Source organism: Ranitomeya variabilis, chromosome 4, assembly GCF_051348905.1.
Source record: "Ranitomeya variabilis isolate aRanVar5 chromosome 4, aRanVar5.hap1, whole genome shotgun sequence".
Classification (NCBI taxonomy): Eukaryota; Metazoa; Chordata; class Amphibia; order Anura; family Dendrobatidae; genus Ranitomeya; species Ranitomeya variabilis.
The window spans coordinates 603,611,674-603,631,552 of NC_135235.1; the positions used below are offsets into that span (position 1 = coordinate 603,611,674).

Consider the following 19,879-nt stretch of genomic DNA (forward strand, 5'->3'; position numbering starts at 1 on the left):
CTTTGAAATTTTTTTTTTTGTCACATAATGCCCAAATAATTAATTACAAGCTGATTGATGGTTGTCTGTGTCCTGCGACCTCCACCGATCGATCGAGACCTGAGCATGCAACTTCTGCATAAGTGCAAAGACCCAGGAGCATGGAATCAATCTGAAACTTGTGCTTTCTATTGAATCCGTACTCCTCTCTGTGTACGCTCTCCTGTTTCATGAGTTGCGCACTTGTCGGGGGTGGGGTAGTTAATGGGTTTGAACGATCGGTGGGGGTATCAAGACCAGGACACCCAACGATGTGCTTGTATTTATTAGAGTAATGAAACATGAAAAAACATTTCATAAATTTAGTTGCTTTTTAAAATAAAAGGAAATAAAGCACAGGCAAAATCTCAGAAACCTCAGAGGAGTAAGAATCCTCTTTCCCCAGGTTCAACACTCACTTCTGACTGGAACCAGCCTGGCTGAGCAGCAACGCACAATCTGAAGCTGCCATGTGCAATGGTACAGACTGCCAGTACATAGTTTGGTTCTTTAGGTCTGCAGCTGCATTGACAACTGGGAGCCTCTCACATTTTGGCCACAGATTAGGGAATGGTCTTTTGCTTTGCATCCAATAAAAGGAAAACATGAAGAGTGGAAGAACCCCAGTGCAGACTACTTCCATCTGCTCTGTGGTCACCTGCAACCCTCTACCTTTCAGACATCAGGCTTAGTGCCAGTGCGCTCCAATGTGTAAATGTCCAAACCTCTCCCCCTTGACATCAGAGCACTGGCCTCTGTAATCCAATTTCCACAGCAAATTCTCCCTACACTAGACTTTAGAGCCTTGTCAAAATGCCTGCAAGCGGCACATATTCCCTCCCAAATATAGCAGTGAACCCTATTTTCTGGTAGCAGCAGGAGGTGTTATGGACATACTTTTGGCCATGTATCTAAGCACGATTGAGGTCAGCACAATTATGTTTTGTCTTACCTGGATGAAGACCCTTCTACGGTAAGGTTTGGTGTCCTCCTTTAAATTAGACTTTTACGATAATGGTCTCTCCTGGTATCGTTGTGAGTTGTGTGAAGCTGGTAACACAAGGTCCTCTATCAATGAAGTATCTGGAAAAGCTGTCAATTTCTTTTTGTGCCCCCCTCCTCTATCTTCTTTGTCACCTTCCCCTCTCATGTTCGCTCTTGCGGTGACTTTTACTCATCTCTTTCTGCAGATGTTCACCGTGCAACTCACTCTTGGGGACCAGTACTGGGAGGCTGAAGGGACAAGTATTAAAAAAGCCCAGCACGCTGCAGCCGCCAAAGCCTTGGAGGGGACAAATTATCCTAAGCCAACAGCCCGCCCTTCTCGCGGTGAGGGAAAAAATCCAGGTACAGGTTTACAACCTTCCAGGGCCTGTAAACATGTACTGTGTGGTGTGCGGGACCCCCAGAGTCCTGCACCTATTGTTCAGGGGGTGGTATAGACAATATTATCCTTAGACCCACACAGGGCTTGTAGTCATTCCAACAGGGGATAATATGTGACTAACTTAATAACCGTGGAGCTGGTTTCTGATTTATGTTCCTATTCAGTGTATAAATCCGCCATTTGTCATTGATCATAGTGACCCTTGCTCTGCAGTCTCTGGCCACAAATGTACTTTGCTGAGTAGCAACTATCCTGGATTTCAGTGAGGTATTGCAGATGTATGTGTAGTGATTAGGGCCCTGAAACTGTGACTCTCGGGGTCCCGCTCAAGCACTAGACATTATGTGTCGTCACATTTGCTGCGTCCTCTTCAGGACAACCAAAGAGACTCCATCTGTAAAACGTGCGCCTTCTCCGTAGTCCTTCCCAGAACAGGAAGAGTTCCCATACCAGGCCTGTACAGTTTCCGTACAGTCTCCTGAATTGTTTTGATTTTTCAACCGTCTCTAATATCTGTTCTGGTGGTCAGTGAATGGAAACATTATTACTTCCAGCGGCTGAAAAACCTGTTCTGATTTAAGCAAACCCTTAAGGCCATGTTCACACTTCGTGGTTTTTACCGTGGATCCGCGGCGATTTTGATGCTGCGGGTTTGCAGCAGTTTCCATAGCGTTTACATTAACATGTAAACCCTATGGAAACCGCAAACCGCAGTGCACATGCTGCGGGAAAAACCGCGCAGAAACGCAGCGGTTTACATTCCGCAGCATGTCACTTCTTTGTGCAGAATCGCAGCGATTCTGCACCCATAGAAATGCATTGAACCGCTTACTTCCCGCATGGGGCTGTGCCCACGATGCGGGAAGTAAGCGGATAATGTGCGGTTGCTACCCGGGGTGGAGGAGAGGAGAGTCTCCTCCAGGCCCTGGGAAGCATAAATAGTGTAAAAAAAAAAAAAAAAAAAGAATTAAAATAAAAAATGATGCTATACTCACCTCTCAGCGCTGCACGCGGCCGTCCGGTCTGGTTGCTGTGCGAACAGGACCTGCGGTGACGTCGCGGTCGCATGACCGTGATGACGCCGCGGTCACATGACCGTGACGTCACGAAGGTCCTTCTCGGCACAGCATCTTTGGAACCGGAGCGCCGCGTGCAGCGCCGAGGAGATCCGGGTATCGGAGGGTGAGTATAACCAATTTTTATTATTTTTACCATTACTATTGATGCTGCATATTGCTGCATATGCAGCATCAATAGTATAGGAGTAATCCCGCAGCGGAAATCGCAAAACAAACCGCGATAAATCTGCAGGGATAACCGCAGCTGTTTTGCCCTGCAGATTTATCAATTCCGCTGCGGGAGAACCCGCAGAGCACGCCGCAGAGTGTGCACATAGCCTAAAGGGTTTGTCCACCTTTTGGCGGCAATTTTTTCTTAACAGCATGCATTTTTAGCTAAAATACATATTTTTTTTGCTTTTGAGTTTAATTAAAAATGTTGCACCTTTTGCCTTCTGTAGCTGCTATGTTGTGCTGGCTGCAGAATGCGTAAACTTAGAATCTGCCATTGAGATCGTTCTGATAATCTGACAGGGAGAGCTTGTAAAAGCCTCCTTTTTTCTGAACCCTTGTAATGTTATTTATGACCTCAGACCACATCAAAGTTTAATGCGCACAGAAATAAGGAGCCTGTAAAAACCAAAAAGCGCTAAATTGTGTATGAAACCAAATTGCAAAAAAATATTTTTAGCCCTAAATACATGTACTTAAACGGAATCTGTCACGAGGTATTTACTGCCTCATCTGAGAGCAGCATAATGTAGTAACATAAACCCTGATTCCAGCGATGTCACTTATTGGGCTGCTTATTGTAGTTCTGATAAAATCGCAGCTTTATTGGCCAGAGATTATCACTACATGACTAGTAAATCTGCTGCCAGGTAGTCCTCCATATTCATGAGCCCTTTCTAACCCTGCCCCTCATCACTGATTGGTGTCTTTCTGCCTATACCCAATGTACACCGAAAGCTGCCAATCAGTACACAGCTCATAATTCAGAGAACAGCTAGATCTGCAGGAGATAAAACAGGGATTTTATCAAAACTGCAGCAAGCAGCCCAATAAGTGACATACTTATGAAATCTGGGGCTCTGCCCCTACATCATGCTGCTCTCTGAGGCAACAGCAAAAAACTGGTGACAGATTCCCTTTTAAAAAAAAAAATTATGTTGTCCCCATCGGTGGACAGCCTTTTAAGGAGCCCTGCAAATGTGTTAGCACGGCTGGTTCAGCGCAGGCTTTACAGTTTGGTGGCAGCATGCAGATTTCTGAAAAATATTGAGGAATTGAACGTCAAAGGTCTGTTACAAAGTGTCAGCTCTTCAGCCTTAGTTTAGAGAAGGCTACATCTGCCCTTTTGTTAGTCCTTTCAGAGATTTAGACTCTCTTGTGGGGGCCTGTATCATCAACCTGCTGTCTTGTTCCCTATATTAGTCTTGTGTACCCCTCTTGTGTGCAGCCTGAATGCTGTGTGGACATATGTGATGATGGTGGCTACTCCTGCCTCCACACTGATGTTACAAATGATCCTTTTATTTTTACAGACAGTATAACTCCCACCGTGGAACTGAATGCACTATGTATGAAGCTGGGTCGGAAACCAACCTACAAGCCCCTGGACCCATACACAGGCATCCGCTCCTCCTACAACTATAACATGCCGCGAGGAGGCGGCTACCCCCCACGGTGGGTACACAGTGCCGCAGCCACATCAGGGAGCGAGCCCTCCCTCGACCCATCCTCTGTGTCTAGCTATCGCCCGATATCTCTTATGCCTCCAAATTGCTGGAGCAACACATTCATCTTGAACTGTCCTCCCACCTCTCCTCCTGCTCCCTCTTTGATCGGTTACAATCTGGCTTCCGTTACCCATCACTCAACTGAAACTGCCCTAACTAAAGTCACCAATGACCTACTAACTGCCAGGAGCAAGCGACACTACTCTGTCCTCCTTCTCCTGGACCTGTCTTCTGCCTTCGACACTGTGGACCACTCCCTTCTGCTACAAATCCTCTCATCTCTTGGCATCACAGACTTGGCCCTTTCCTGGATCTCGTCATATCTGACAGACCGAACATTCAGTGTCTCCCTCCTCACTTCACCCCTTGTCAGTCGGTGTTGCTCAAAGCTCTGTTCAAGGACCCCTACTCTTCTCCATCTACACTTTCGGCCTGGGACAGCTCATAGAATCCCACGGTATGCAGTACCATCTCTACGCTGTTGACACGCAGATCTACCCATCCGGACCTGACCTCACCTCCTTACTTGCCAAAATCCTGCACTGTCTGTCTGCTATTTCAGCCTTCTTTTCTGCTCGCTATCTACAACTGAACATGGACAAAACAGAATTGATCATCTTTCCCCCATCTCACTCTACCACTCCACCAGACCTATCCATCAATGTCAATGGCTGCTCACTTTCCCCAGTCCCACACGCCCGGTGCCTTGGGGTGATCCTCGACTCTGCCCTCTCTTTCAAGCCACATATCCAAGCCCTTGCCTCCTCCTGCCGTCTCAAACTCAAAAATATTTCCCGGATCTGCGCATTCCTTGACCGTGACACCGCAAAAACGTTAGTGCATGCCCTTATCTCCCGCCTCGACTACTGCAACCTCCTACTCTCTGGACTCCCCTCTAGCACTCTGGCACCACTCCAATCCATCCTAAACTCTGCTGCCCGACTAATCTACCTGTCTCCCCGCTATTCCCCAGCCTCTCCCCTATGTCAAGCCCTTCACTGGCTTCCTATCGCCCAGAGACTCCAGTTCAAAACCCTCACAATGACATACAAAGCCATCCACAACCTGTCTCCTCCATACATCTATGACATGGTCTCCCGGTACCTACCTACACACAACCTCCGATCCTCTCAAGACCGCCTTCTCTATTCCCCTCTCATCTCTTCTTCCCACAACCACATCCAAGACTTCTCCCGTGCTTCCCCCATACTCTGGAACTCTCTACCCCAACACATCAGACTCTCGCCTACCATAGAAACCTTCAAAAAGAACCTGAAGACTCACCTCTTCCGACAAGCCTACAGCCTGCAGTGATCCTGAACTTACTGAACCTGCCGCACAACCAGCTCTACCCTCTCCTAGTGTTTCATCACCCATCCCCTGCAGACTGTGAGCCCTCGCGGGCAGGGTCCTCCCTCCTTATGTACCCGCGTGACTTGTTTTTTGCTCATGTTTAATGTATTTGTCTATATTTGCCCCGTATTCACATGTAAAGCGCTGTGGAATAAATGGCGCTATAAAAATGTATAATAATAATAATAATGTCCTTGTCTCATTACTGATCACTTTGTCTCTTCCCCCCCTCCCCAGGTACTTCTACCCATTCCCCGTCACTCCCATCCTCTACCAGGTCGAGTTATCCATAGGTGGACAACAGTTTCACGGTAAAGGCCGGACACGTCAGGCAGCAAAGCACGACGCAGCAGCAAAAGCCCTGAAGAGCCTACAACATGAGCCCCTTCCCAGTAAACCTGAGGTATTGTGGAGGGGGATTATAGGACTATGTGCATGAGGATTGTCCAGGCTCCAGCATCTTTCCCTGTCAGCCCCCAGCAGCGATGGAGCTGAGCACTGTCCGCTGCTATTAACTGCTTAAGTGCCGCTGTCAATCTCTGGCTCTCATAGACTGTGATTTTTACCATATACTACAGTACTGTGATATTGCACTATATAGTAAAATCGATCAGACGATCACAGTTTCAAATCGCCTGGAGATGGAATGAAAAAAAAAAAAGTTTAGGATAAAAAAAAGTTTAAATATTTTTTCTTCGCCTCATTGGGGGACACAGGACCATAGGTGTATGCTGCTTGCCATTAGGAGGCTGACACTAAGTTAACACAAAAAAAGTTAGCTCCTCCTCTGCAGTATACACCCTCGTGCTGGCTTCCAGGGAACCAGTTCTTGCTTAGCGTCCGTAGGAGGAAAACAAGAACGGGTATTCAGACCCAAAACTATTTATTGTTTTATTTTTACAATTTTTACATTTTTGATTTTATTTTTTCAATCGACGAAGGGGGGAAAGATCCTTTCAAGGCTCCAATCTCCCCGAACCATCAACAGGTGAGCACGGAGAGTGTTGCCTCTCCTGCGACGTGGGATGCCACGCCTGAGCTGATTATTAGGGGCGACTGGTCCCTTCAAGGGCACCGATCTCCCCACACCTTCAACGGACGAGCACATGGAGTGTCACCTCCACGTATCCTCTTCCGCAGCCAGGCCTATTGCCGGACATTTAGCCCTGTCGCATCCTAGAGGATTTCCACCTTGGATGTACAGAGGCCCACCTTGTGGCATCCGAGCAGCCCCCACTGCACCACCACTGTTAAAGTGGATGGTACAAGGAGACGAACGGTCCCTCTCCACCTCCCTCCTAAAGGGATGGTGGATTGAGGGTTTTCCCCGCTATCCCTGTGTCGGGGTCGTAACGACAATATACCCTCATTCACCAGTCATTCCAAATTAAACTATAAGCATGTGGTACCGGGTAAGAATGAGTCAGACAGGTAGCTGGTTCAATCTCAGTGCATGCTCGTGCATCCACACACGTGTGTAACGGTCACAGCAACTGAGTTTATTTTACAATACACAGTACTAAAAAGGAATGCAATAGGCGGGGTTTATGCAGTATACATCTAGTGTCCAGTCTCTCTCTCCGATTCGTCAGAACGTCTCCCGGTGGTTACTTCTTTCTTCACATTCCTGAGTTATCTTTTCAGGAGAAATGAAACTTAACCCTTCAGATTCTAGACTGAAGTGAAGAATGAACACTGGCAGCCATCTTTAATACAGTTACATTTGCATTAGCAAGGGAAAACTTATTGTTTCACAGTATAAGATATATAAAAGTACAAAAGGTATATAAGAAAGTATATTTTCACCTTGACACCTGCACCGTACAAACCAGCAGCAGCACAGGAGGATCTGCAGCAAGCTGCCTTACCTTCCACTCAGCAGCCTCTCCGGGTAAGTTCTGGGTCTGGAGGGCTCCTTTCAGGCAGTCTGGGGCGGTGCTGGGTAAGGGGGACCCATTCTCATTGTGGGGGCCCGCATTGGCTCCTTCCTGCATCGGCGCTGCAAATTTAGTCCCCGGCTTCAGCCCTGTTCTAGCCCTGACTGCGCCCACGCTATGAAGTGATGCGAAGGCTCTGCCCACCAGTCCTGGTGCTTCTCGCACAGCAGGAGAAGCGCCTCTCAAATCTCAGGGGCCATCTTTCTCCCCCAAACCGCTTCAGCACTATCTACCATCAGGACGGAGGCAGCAAGTGTCACACAGGGTCCACGCAGTCTGAGAAACGCAGGAGGAGCGGGGACACAGACCTGGGTAAGGGAGCGCTGCATTTTACAGATTGAATCCTTCCGTGATCCTCCTCCCTGCTGTAACCCCTTTTTTTCTCGGCAGTACCCCTTCTCGGCAGCCCCAAATATTATAGGGCCACATAGAAAGGTACATCATGTCCCAGCCTAAGGCATCAAAAAAGTCTAACAAGACTATAGCTATATTCTTCACTTCATGCTCCTACCATTCTGCTTTGCCTAAGGCTTAGAGTTCACCTCTCTGCAATACCTGTGACCCCCCCAACTGCGCTCAATAGCCCTCTACCGCCACCGAGCCCAGTGTACCTAGTCCACCTGAGAGGGCTTCATCACTGTCTCAATCCATGGCTTCTCTGGCCGAAGCGATTGAATCCCTCCGTGATCCTTCACGGAGCTTTGCAGGACTGATGTAGACGGACCCTCCCCAATCCGGGAGCAGTCGGTTAGCAGGGGCCAAAAACACTCTAGAAGCCGTCAGGCACCTAGAAAACAGATCCGTAGCACGTCTCCTGAGCAGACACGTGCCTTGTCACCTCACAGCTCTGTTTCTCGCGCTCTCTCTCTCCAGGGGTCAGTAGCGAACGCGAATCTGACTGCGAATCTGATGGTTCCTTGGATTCGCGAGACTTTCAGAAAACAGTGGATTCGCTTATTGAGGCTTTAAAGGTTGAGGAAGATTCTGGCTCCGCTCCGGATCAGACAGTGTACTTTAAGAGAACTAAACGCTCTCATAAGGCATTTGCTATTCACCCTGAATTCAGAGCCATAGTTAATAGGCACAGAGAGTGCCCGGATAAACGCTTCACACGACAAAGGCCTCTTGAAGCCAAGTATCCTTTCTCAGCTGATCTGAAAAAGGATTGGGCGGAATCTCCGGTGATAGACGCCCCCAGTATCCCGCCTAGCATCCAAAACTCTCCTGTCCGTGCCGGATGGCTCATCCATCAAAAATCCCACGAACCGTCAGATAGAAGGCTTGGCCTGCTCTGTTTTTGAATCCTCAGGTTCGGCTCTCTATCCATCCTTTGCCGCAACATGGGTAGCTAAGGCTATGGTTTTCTTGTCAGAGACCTTGGCTAATTCACTTCGGAACAGTAACCTTCCTCCAGAGGAGGCGCACCTTTCCAACCAAATTTCCCAGGCAGGCGATTACTTGGTACATACATCCTTGGATGCGGCCGATTGTGCTGCTCAGTCAGCAGCCAATGCCACCTCTATCAGAAGGTCATTATGGCTCAGAGAGTGGAAGTTGGACTCTGCATCAAAAAAGTCTCTCGCCTCCCTTCCTTATCAAAGCGGCCACTTATTTGGAGCTGGATCAGATCATTTCCGATACTACGGGAGGAAAGAGTAAATTCCTTCCCCAACAGAGACTTAGGCATCCCTTTCGGAGACAGCAACAAATCCGTTTCCGTTCCTTTCGCTCCACTCCAAGCTGGGCCACTACCACTAGTTTGTTCGGTTCAGGACGTTCTCCACGAAGAGATGGAGGAACTCAAGTCTCGTACAGGCCTAACCAGCATTGGAAGTCCCGACCCAAACAGTCGAGGCCTAAAGGACCTAGGTCCCAGAGATTTTCCTCAGCGCTGATAGTCAGCGTATCTGGTTGACACCGGCAGGGTAGGTGCCACCTACTTCCCTTTCATTAGGGTCTGGCTTTCCGTCGTCTCTGACGAGTGGGTCAGAGATCTGGTGTCGTTCGGTTACAAAATCGACTTTGCTGCGCACCCCCTTCATGTTTCTTTTCCTCACGTCCTCCCTCTTTCTCCCTGGCCATAGACACATTGCGTCACGATGGCGTCATTGTCCCCGTCCCAGAAAGCAAAAGGTTTCAGAGTTTCTATTCAAAAGTTTTTGTCGTCCCAAACAAGGACAGACAGGTGAGACCCATACTAGACCTCAAACTTCTAAACAAGTTTATCAAGTTCCCTCATTTCCACATGGAATCTCTGCATTCAGTTATCACTTCCCTGGAAGAAGGGGAATTCTTGGCCTCAACATCCGAGACGCTTACTTGCACATTCCAATTTTTCCCCCTCACTAGAGATTCCTGCGCTTCGCCATTCGTGACCAGCATTTCCAATTCACAGCCCTGTCCTTCGGCCTTGCTACTGCCCCCAGAGTGTTCACAAAGGTCATGGCGGCTGTCATGTCCATCCTGCACTCTCGGGGCATGATCCTTCTGGCCTATCTGGACGACCTATTGATCAAAGGTCCGTCCTTCCACAATTGCATGGAGTCTGTTTGCATTACTTGCGATACCCTTTCTCGCCTGGGCTGGCTGATAAACTTAAGCAAATCCTCTCTGGTCCCAGCCCAGCAGATTTCATTTCTAGCAATGTCCCTGGACTTGTCTCGGGGATTGGTATTTCTCCCTCCAGACAAAGTCTTAGCCCATCAACAAGGAGCCCGAGCGCTTCGTCAGTCTTACCCTCACTCCATCCAGTTTGCAATGAGGGTACTAGGAAAGAAGGTGGCCTCAATGGAAACGGTCCCCTTTGTGCAACTGCACCTTCGTCCCCTACAACATTCCCTTCTGGCAGCTTGGGACAGAAACCCTTTCTCCCTCGACTGAAGGTGCTGCTTATCCCTGCAGGTCAGACAGACTCTCAGGTGGTGGACATTGAACTCTTCCCTCAACCAGGGGAAGTCTTTTCTACCCGTTCAATGGCTAGTGGTGACTACCGATGCCAGTCTTTCGGGCTGGGGAGCAGTCTTCCGCCACCACACTGCTCAGGGCCGCTGGTCAATTCAGGAATCACAGCTACCGATCAACGTTCTGGAGATCCATGCTATTTGACTGGCTCTGCAGCACTTCCATCATCTTCTGGTGGGTCACCCCATCCGTATCCAATCAGACAACGCCACGGCTGTGGCATACATCAATCATCAGGGGGGTAACCGCAGCAGGGCGGCTATGTCCGAGGTAACTCACATCCTTCGATGGGCAGAGAACAACCACTCGGTGATCTCAGCGGTGCACATTCCAGGAGTGGAAAACTGGACAGTGGACTTCCTCAGCCATCAGGGTCTCACTTCGGGGGAGTGGGAGCTTCATCCGGAAATCTTCTCCTAGAACTGTCTTCACTTCACTGGGGGATCCCAGATGTGGACCTCATGGCATCCAGGCTGAATGCCAAGCTTCCCCAGTTTATAGCAAGGTCTCGAGATCTAAGAGCCATCGTTGTCGATGCTCTGGTTCTTTTATGGTGCTAATTCCGCCTCCCGTACATGTTTCCTCCAGTACCGTTACTCCCCAGAGTAATGAAGAAAATCAAGGCGGAAGGAGTACCAGTGATCCTGGTTGCTCCCGATTGGCCTCGCCGCTCATGGTTCGCAGAGTTGGTACGCCTCGTCGCAGACATACCCTGGAGTCTGCCGGATCAGCTAGATCTGCTCTCCCAGGGCCCCATCTACCACCAGAACTCAGGGGCCGTGTTTAACGGCGTGGCCGTTGAATCCTGGGTCTTAACCCAGGCATGGTTTTCTCAACATGTCATTTCCACCATGGTTAGTGCCCGTAAACTCTCATCAGTACGTATCTATAATCGTACCTGGAAGTCATTTTTTGCTTGGTGCAAGCATCGTGGTCTTTCTCCTCTCGTCTTCTCAGTTCCCACCATTTTAGAGTTCCTACAGGCCAGTCTGGACTCCGGGCTGGCACTCTGCTCTCTCAAGGGCCAAATCTCCTCTCTATCAGTCTTATACCAGAGACTCATCGCGTCAAGACTTCAGGTTAAGACTTTTTCTTCAGGGGGTGTCGCATGTCGCTTCTCCCTTCTCCCATGCCTTTAGAGCCTTGGGACCTCTACTTGGTGCTAAGTGCCCTTCAGGAACTTCCCTTTGAACCGCTTCAGGACATTTCGCTGATCTTTCTGTCCTGGAAGGTTGCCTTCCTTGTGGCGATCACATCGATCAGAAGGGTTTCAGAATTAGCCGCCTTATCCTGCCGGGCGCCTTTCCTTAACTTCCATCAGGACAAGGTTGTCCTCAGGCCGTCACCGTCCTTTTTGCGAAAGGTCGTTTCGTCCTTCCATCTTAACAAAGACATTGTTCTTCCTTCCTTTTGTCCAGCCCCTATTCACAGGGTTGAAAGAGCTCTCCACACTCTGGACCAGGTCAAAGCTCTGCAAAGGTACGTCTCAAAGACGACATCCTTCAGAAGAACAGATGCTCTGTTAGTTCTCCTGGAAGGTCACAGGAAGGGTCTTGCCGCTTTCAAGGCCTCGATAGCCAGGTGGATTCGTTCCACCATCCAGGAGTCATACTGAGTCAGAAGTCGGCCCATCCCAACGGGGATCAGAGCACACTCCACTCGAGCGGTGGAGGTTTCTTGGGCCATTCAGCATCAGGCGACGGCAGAGCAGGTCTGTAAAGCTGTGACTTGGTCCAGTTTACATACCTTCGCAAAGCACTATAATATTCACTCTCAGGCTTCAGCGTATGCGAGTCTGGGCAGAAGAATTCTGCAGGCAGCGGTGGCGCAGATTTAGGCAGTTGTTGCATGAAGCCTAATCCTTTGTGTCATTTTCCCACCCAGGGACTGCTTTTGGACCTCCCATGGTCTGTGTCCCCCAATGAGGCGAAGGAGAAACAGGGATTTTTGTGTACTCACCGTAAAATCCTTTTCTCCGAGCCACTCATTGGGGGACACAGCACCCACCTGTTAGCCTATCGGCTTATATGGTTTTTGCCTGTTCTTTTAAGTTGACATGTTGTACTCATCTACATAGTTAATAATGTTCCTACTGCTTCTGCACTGAACTGGTTCTCTGGGAGCCAGCACGAGGGTGTATACTGCAGAGGAGGAGCTAACTTTTTTTTGTGTTAACTTAGTGTCGGCTTCCTAGTGGCAAGCAGCATACAACCCATGGTCTGTGTCCCCCAATGACTGGCTCAGAGAAAAGGATTTTACAGTGAGTGCTCAAAAATCCCAGTTTTTTTTTTTTTTTTTCCACACATTAAAAAAACAAAGAATTTGGTATTGCTGTACACGTAAGGCCACGTTCACACGCTGCGGGTTCCTCTGCGGGTTAATCCCGCAGCGGAATTGAAAATCTGCAGGGTAAAACCGCTGCGGTTATCCCTGCAGATTATCGCGGTTTGTTCCGCGGTTTCCGCTGCGGGATTACTGCTGTACTATTGATGCTGCATATGCAGCAATATGCAGCATCAATAGTAATGTAAAAAATAATAAAAATTGGCCTTATACTCACCCTCTGACGTCGCGATCTCCCCGGCGCTGCAAGCGGCTGTGCCGACAAGGACCTTCGTGACGTCACGGTCATGTGACCGCGGCGTCATCACGGTCATGTGACCGCGACGTCACCACAGGTCCTGTTCGGCACAGCAACTGAGACCGGACGCCGCGTGCAGCGCTGAGAGGTGAGTATAGCATTATTTTTTATTTTAATTATTTTTTTTACACCCAAATATGGTTCCCAGGGCCTGGAGGAGAGTCTCCTCTCCTCCACCCCGGGTACCATCGGCACATTATCCGCTTAACTTCCCGCAACGTGGGCACAGCCCCATGCGGGAAGTTAGCGGTTCAATGCATTTCTATGGGTGCAGAATCGCTGCGATTCTGCACCAAGAAGTGACATGCTCCTTCTTTTTTTCTGCAGAAAATCCGCGCGGATTTTCCACAGAAAAAAAGGATCGTCGGCACAGCGGGTTTTGTTTTCCATTAGGTTACATTGTACTGTAACCTACATGGAAAAAGGATGCTGACCCGCAGCTGCAAAACAGCTGCGGGTCCGCAGCAAAACCCGCAGCGTGTGAACATAGCCTAAAAGTCCAGCGACCAAAATGAATCAATCAAATTGGTAAATGGCCTAATGAGAAAAATATTGAAACACGATAATTTTTTATTTTTTTCATATTTTGGTCATCGCATTACCCCAATAAGAAGAGATCAAAATATCTTATCTAGCCTGAACTGGTATCATTGACAAAGTCAGCTCAAGGCCCAGGAAAGAAAACAAGGCTTCACCCATCTCTTACAACCTGAAAATGAGGATTATCCTAAAAATAACCGCCCCCATGAAAAATATACTGAATCGCTCTTGTTTTCTTTGCATAATTAAACCACACCTTTAGTTTTTCTTTCTGATCCCTCGAATGGTAAAATGAACAGTGTCATTCAAAATTATTGTCCCACTGAAAAAAAAAAAACAACAAACCTTCATACGTCTATATAGATGGAAAAATGTTTAAAAAAAGTTATGGCTCTTGGCGGAAAAGGAGGAGGAAAACGAAAAGGCAAAAATTGGAAAGGGTTAATGAGACCAAAGAGCTGCTAAAGCTGCACAGGAATTTTCTGGTCATGCACATGGAGACTATCCTCAATATGAAAAATTGTGTAAATTCATCTTTGACTCTACGATCAAGAGCCAGACTTTGGCTGTATATAGGATACAACAGCCCTGGATGGGGGGGGGAGGTTGTACTGGCACCTTGGCATCTGAGGTTTTGTGTCTGGTGTTTGACTTTGCAGATAATCTATTTTTTATTTTAATTTTTTAGATTAATGGAAAATCCGATGAAGAAAATCTGAATAAATCTGAGATCAGCCAAGTGTTCGAAATTGCACTGAAGAGGAACCTTCCTGTGAATTTTGAGGTGAGAAGGATGTTAAAGGCCACTGCTGAAATGGGGCTTGTCTCCGGTAAAATGATCTTTGCTATTCCCTGGTCTGTGCTCTGCCACCACTGGAACCATGGAGAAGTAGGGGGGTGCATGGAAATCCTGACAGTTCGCTGGCTGAGACTTTGTTTTATGTGCCCCCTGAGTATAGAACCAGTGATGTCAGACTGGCTCTCGCTCAGTTCATCAGGCAAGAATGTTTCTCAGCCTTCTTGATCGAAGTCTGTCCCATAATGCCGCTTTGCTTTATTGTTCACCAAACTTGTATTAGTTGCTGATGTTTCTGATGACCCATTTCTGCAGGTAACAAAGGAGACTGGACCCCCGCACATGAAGAGTTTCATCACTAAAGTATTGGTTGGAGAGTTTATAGGAGAAGGAGAAGGGAAAAGCAAGAAAGTTTCCAAGAAAAACGCTGCCATTGCCATCCTGGAGGAGCTGAAGAAGCTGCCGCCTCTGCCAATCGTGGAGAAGCTGAGACCTCGCATCAAAAAGAAAACTAAGTCTATTGTAAAGGTGAGCTGCAGTGTGGGTATCAAGAGTCACTCATGTCAGATATCCCCCTTACCGCACATTGTCTCAAGGTGAGGTCACCATATTTTATACCCCTATAAAAAGTACTTAAAACTGTGGTGCAGATATAAAGGGGTGCTGCAGCAGGTTTTCCATCCCCGAGGTTCATCTGTTCTATCACCCACACAGCTCCCCACCAGCCCAGACTACGGCCAGGGCATGAACCCCATTAGCAGGTTGGCTCAGATACAGCAAGCTAAAAAGGAAAAAGAGCCAGAATACAGCCTAGTGACGGAGCGAGGTCTCCCCCGGCGTCGGGAGTTTGTCATGCAGGTGCGTTAATTTTATTATATGTCGCCTCCTCCCTCTTTTCTGACTTTATAACCACAAATCCTCTTTTTCTCCTTACAGGTGAAGGTTGGAAACCTGACTGCTGAAGGACTGGGCGCCAATAAGAAAGTGGCCAAACGGAATGCTGCTGAGAATATGTTAGAACTTCTCGGTTTCAAAATCCCACCGACTCCCCCCAAACCAGCTCTGAAGACTGACGAAAAAGTAAGTGCCCCCGTGCTGGGTCCTGCACACCTTGTTGACATGTTTCATGTCTGGGATACTACCGCCTGCCTGTATTGTTTGCCACACTATATATATATTGGGTGTTCAAAATAATAGCACTCCAATATGACTGACCAGATTAATCACTGTTTTTGGTACAAATTATGTTACCAATTTACCAGGTGGTGCAGTAGATGTTAAGGAAACCATCAGACTCAGCATTCATGATCTGCATGTTTTTGAGTCTATGTATTAGAATTAATTAATTGATTGAAAGGAAGGTGTTCACAATAGTAGTGTGGAGTTCATTAGTGAGGTCAATCATTCCATGAAGAAACAGGTGTGTATTAGGTGGCCCTTAAGGTACCTTCACACGAAACGACATTATAACGATATCGCTAGCAATCCGTGACGTTGCAGCGTCCTCGCTAGCGATATCGTTTCGTTTGACACGCAGCAGCGATCAGGATCCTGCTGTGATGTCGCTGGTCGCTGAATAAAGTCCAGAACTTTATTTGGTCGTCCGATCGCTGTGTATCGTTGTGTTTGAAAGCAAAAGCAACGATACCAGCGATATTTTACACTGGTAACCAGGGTAAACATCGGGTTACTAAGCGCAGGGCCGCGCTTAGTTACCCGATGTTTACCCTGGTTACTAGCGTAAAATGTAAAAAAAACAAACAGCACATACTCACATTGCGTCCCCTGCAGTCTGCTTCCTCCTCTGACTCAGCGCCGCAAAGTGAAAGTGAAAGCAGCACAGCGGTGACGTCACCGCTCTGCTCTCACTGTACGGCGCTCAGTCAGTCAGGAAGTGGACGCAGGGGGACGTGAATGTAAGTATGTGCTGTTTGTTTTTTTTAGATTTTACGCTGGTAACCAGGGTAAACATCGGGTTACTAAGCGCGGCCCTGCGCTTAGTTACCCGATGTTTACCCTGGTTACCAGGGGACCTCGGCATAGTTGATCGCTGGAGAGCGGTCTGTGTGACAGCTCTCCAGCGACCAAACAGCGACGCTGCAGCGATCGACATCGTTGTCGCTATCGCTGCAGCGTCGCTTCGTGTGAAGGTACCTTTATTTAAGGGTGAAGCCAGGACTTGGTATACATGCATTTCTCATTGAAATCCTGAGAAGTATGGGTCATTCAAGAAATTGTTCAGAAGAACAACGTACTTTGATTAAAAAGTTGGAGAGGGTAAAACTTATAAAGAAGTGCAGACAATTATAAAGGTGTTCTGCTAAAATGTTCTCCAATGCTTTAAAATGGAAATCCAAACCAAGAGACTAGGAAGAAATCAGAAGACTACCATTCCAATGGACGGAAGAATAGTCAGAATGGTAAAGGCTCAGCCAATGATCAGCTCCAGGATGATCAAAGATAGTCTCGGGTTACCTGTGAATACTGTGGCAGTTGGAAGTCCCACAAAAAAGACATGTACTGAGGCTGATACAGTTTCCCATTAAACACATCAACTGTCCTAAAGAGAAATGGAGAAACATTTTGTGGACTGATTTAAAGTAAAATTGTTCTTTTTGGGACCAAGGTCTGCAGATAGTTTATTAGACGACCCCCAAGTTCTGCATTCAAGCCACAGTACTCTGAAGACAGTGAAGCATCATGATGGGCATGTTTCTTTCACTATGGTTCCGGGCCTATTTATCGCATACCAGGGATCATGGACCATTTTGCATAAATTAAAATACTTAGAGGTCATGTTGTTTTATGCTTTAGTGAATATGACCTTGAAATGGGTGTTTCAACAAGACAATGTACACACCAGTAAACAAGCCAGATCTTGGTTCCAGTCCAACAAAGTTGAGGCTATGGAGTGGCCAGCCCAGTCCCTGGACCTTAATCTGATGGAACACTTGTGGGGTGACATTAAAAATGCCATTTCTGAGGCACAGCCAACAAATGCCAAAAAATTGTGGGATGTAGTCCATGTATCCTGGGCTGGAATAACAGGTGACAGGTACCAGAAGTTGGTTGACTCTATGCAACTTAGATGTGAAGCAGTTCTAAGAAACTCCGGGTATACAACCAAATATTAGGTTAGTGAGTCACAGGAATGCTAAATACATAAAAAAAATAGTACATATTGTAAGTTTGTAAAGACGAATGCAGACACTGCTGTTTTTTCGAACAGACAAATGTTCATTTTTTTAGTTGTTTTTCTGTAAAGTAGTTAAAAATTCTATATATTTCTCTTGTTTTAAATTGGAAAACAGTGTGCAATGTTCGCAATGCATGGAAAGAAAAAACTAGTATACAGATTGTGATTAACTCATGTTTTTGAACACACTGCTATTATTTTGAACACTACTGTACTCCCTCACACTCATCCATGCTTCATTCTACTCTTTAGTTGCCTGTGAAGAAACCTGGCGATGGGCGGAAGGTGACGTTCTATGAGCCTGGCTCTGGAGAGGACACGACGATCAGTAAGTTCTGGACATGTGATGAATAATCAGGACTGACTTCTTTACCTGACAGCAAAAAGTGCAGTTTTGTAAGTATTATTCTTGCCTGTGTACGTGATTAACGTCTATTATATTTTTTTGCAGACAAAGATGATGAGTTTCGGATGCCGTATCACAGTCATCAGCAGCTGCCGGCTGGGATCCTACCCATGGTACCTGAAGTGGCGCAAGCTGTGGGCGCCAATCAGGGACTTCACACCAAAGAGTTTAACAGGGTGGCCCCTAACCCGGCTGTTGCCACCGTGACGGCCATGATTGCACGAGAGCTGCTGTACGGCGGCACCTCCCCCACCGCAGACACCATCTTGAAGAATAACAACAACACGTCTGCACATGTACTGCACAGCCCACTGACCCGACCTTCCGAGCAGCTGCAGTACCTGTCCATCGTACAAGGGATTGAGGTAACTGCCCCAAGTACTGTAGATGCTACATATTTACTTTGGACACTTAGTTGGTTATGGTCCGTCTTGAGACTCCAGCTAGTGTACGTTAGTATGTAGATCTTAGACCTCTACTAATCACTGTACTAGTAATGTACGAACTGGCTGCAATCTATGCCAAGCGGATGATGTGTTGAGGGTTTCTCCATTATTTAGCTGATCTTCTCATTTCTGAATCTCCTCATTTGCAGGTTGAATATAAAGACTTCCCGAAGAATAATAAAAACGAGTTTGTCTCTCTAATAAATTGCTCCTTCCAACCACCACTAATCAGTCATGGCGTGGGGAAGGATGTGGATTCATGTCATGATATGGTAAGATGACGGCCAGGGAAGTCACCTGTAAGCGGGAGTCACTGGATTCTGATCCGAAAAGAAGTTAACTTTTTGTTTTCTCCCCAATGCTACCACTTTTCTATGTTCAACCACCATATTCCTCGGCCCTCTATGGCTAACCTAACCTGTCTGCTCTCTCCCCCTCTAGGGCTAACCATCCCGTCTCCTCCCTCGTCCCTCTAGGGCTAACCATCCTGTTTCCTCACTTTCCTCTCTAGTGCTAAACATCCCGTCTCCTTCCTCGCCCCTCTGGGACTTAACCCATTCTGTTCATTGTATTTTGAACTGTTGACGATAAAAGTAGTGTCATAGACAGTGACTAGAGCAGTGTTCACACATGTGCACCACCACTACATTTCCATGAATTGGAGCCTTTAGACCCCCATAAGATGGGTGATGAGTTGAGTTTGGCAAACTTTTTTAACCACCTTCACATCCTACATTACCGTTCTACTGCAAACTGCATTTACCATGGCCTGTCAAGGTTAACTTTCTCTCCTACAGACTTGTGCACTCTTGCCCCATTCCTTACCCCTCAGAGTAATCTTCTCCTCTGTCTTTTAGGCTGCTATGAATATTTTGAAGTTGTTGTCTGAAATGGACCAGCAGAGTGCAGAGGTGCCGCGACCGGTGAACGGACCAATGTCAGTGTGAGTCATCCTCTGGGGTTACTAATATGGGAATGCATAAGTTACGTGGTATTGTGTGCACCCCAGCGTGTATCATGTGACCACCTCCCGGGACACAGTGATATTATCATGGGGTAGAGGCAGCATCTAAGGGGTTGATGATTATCCAAGCTATGGCCACCAAACGTGGCCCCGGGCTCTTAGGCTATGTTCACATGCTGTGGATTTTGCTGCGGATCCGCAGCGGTTTCCCATGCGTTTACAGCACCATGTAAACCTATGGAAAACGCAATCTGCAGTGCACATGCTGGGGAAAAAAATGCGCGGAAACGCTGCGGTTTACATTCCGCAGCATGTCAATTCTTTGTGCGGAATCCGCAGCGGTTTTACACCTGCTCCATAATAGAAAACCGCAGGTGTAAAACCGCAGTGGATTCCGCACAAAAAACGCGGTAATTCCGCAGGTAAAAAGCAGTGTC

General features: G+C 47.5%; 1 protein-coding gene across 2 annotated transcripts in view; it reads left to right on the top strand.

Moving 5' to 3' along the window:
- The window catches only part of STAU1 (staufen double-stranded RNA binding protein 1), a 42,764-nt gene that overhangs the window by 22,019 nt on the left and 866 nt on the right, over nucleotides 1-19,879 (top strand). The window contains exons 5-15 of one of the 2 annotated variants that reach the window (XM_077253298.1): nucleotides 1,209-1,347; nucleotides 4,008-4,149; nucleotides 5,793-5,958; nucleotides 14,323-14,418; nucleotides 14,746-14,958; nucleotides 15,145-15,288; nucleotides 15,367-15,510; nucleotides 17,879-17,954; nucleotides 18,078-18,397; nucleotides 18,628-18,750; nucleotides 19,336-19,421. In XM_077253298.1, coding sequence (XP_077109413.1) covers nucleotides 1,209-1,347; nucleotides 4,008-4,149; nucleotides 5,793-5,958; nucleotides 14,323-14,418; nucleotides 14,746-14,958; nucleotides 15,145-15,288; nucleotides 15,367-15,510; nucleotides 17,879-17,954; nucleotides 18,078-18,397; nucleotides 18,628-18,750; nucleotides 19,336-19,421 — 1,649 coding nt within the window. Of the gene's footprint in view, nucleotides 1-1,208; nucleotides 1,366-4,007; nucleotides 4,150-5,792; nucleotides 5,959-14,322; nucleotides 14,419-14,745; nucleotides 14,959-15,144; nucleotides 15,289-15,366; nucleotides 15,511-17,878; nucleotides 17,955-18,077; nucleotides 18,398-18,627; nucleotides 18,751-19,335; nucleotides 19,422-19,879 lie in introns of both variants that reach the window. The other variant, XM_077253297.1, reaches the window with a different exon arrangement.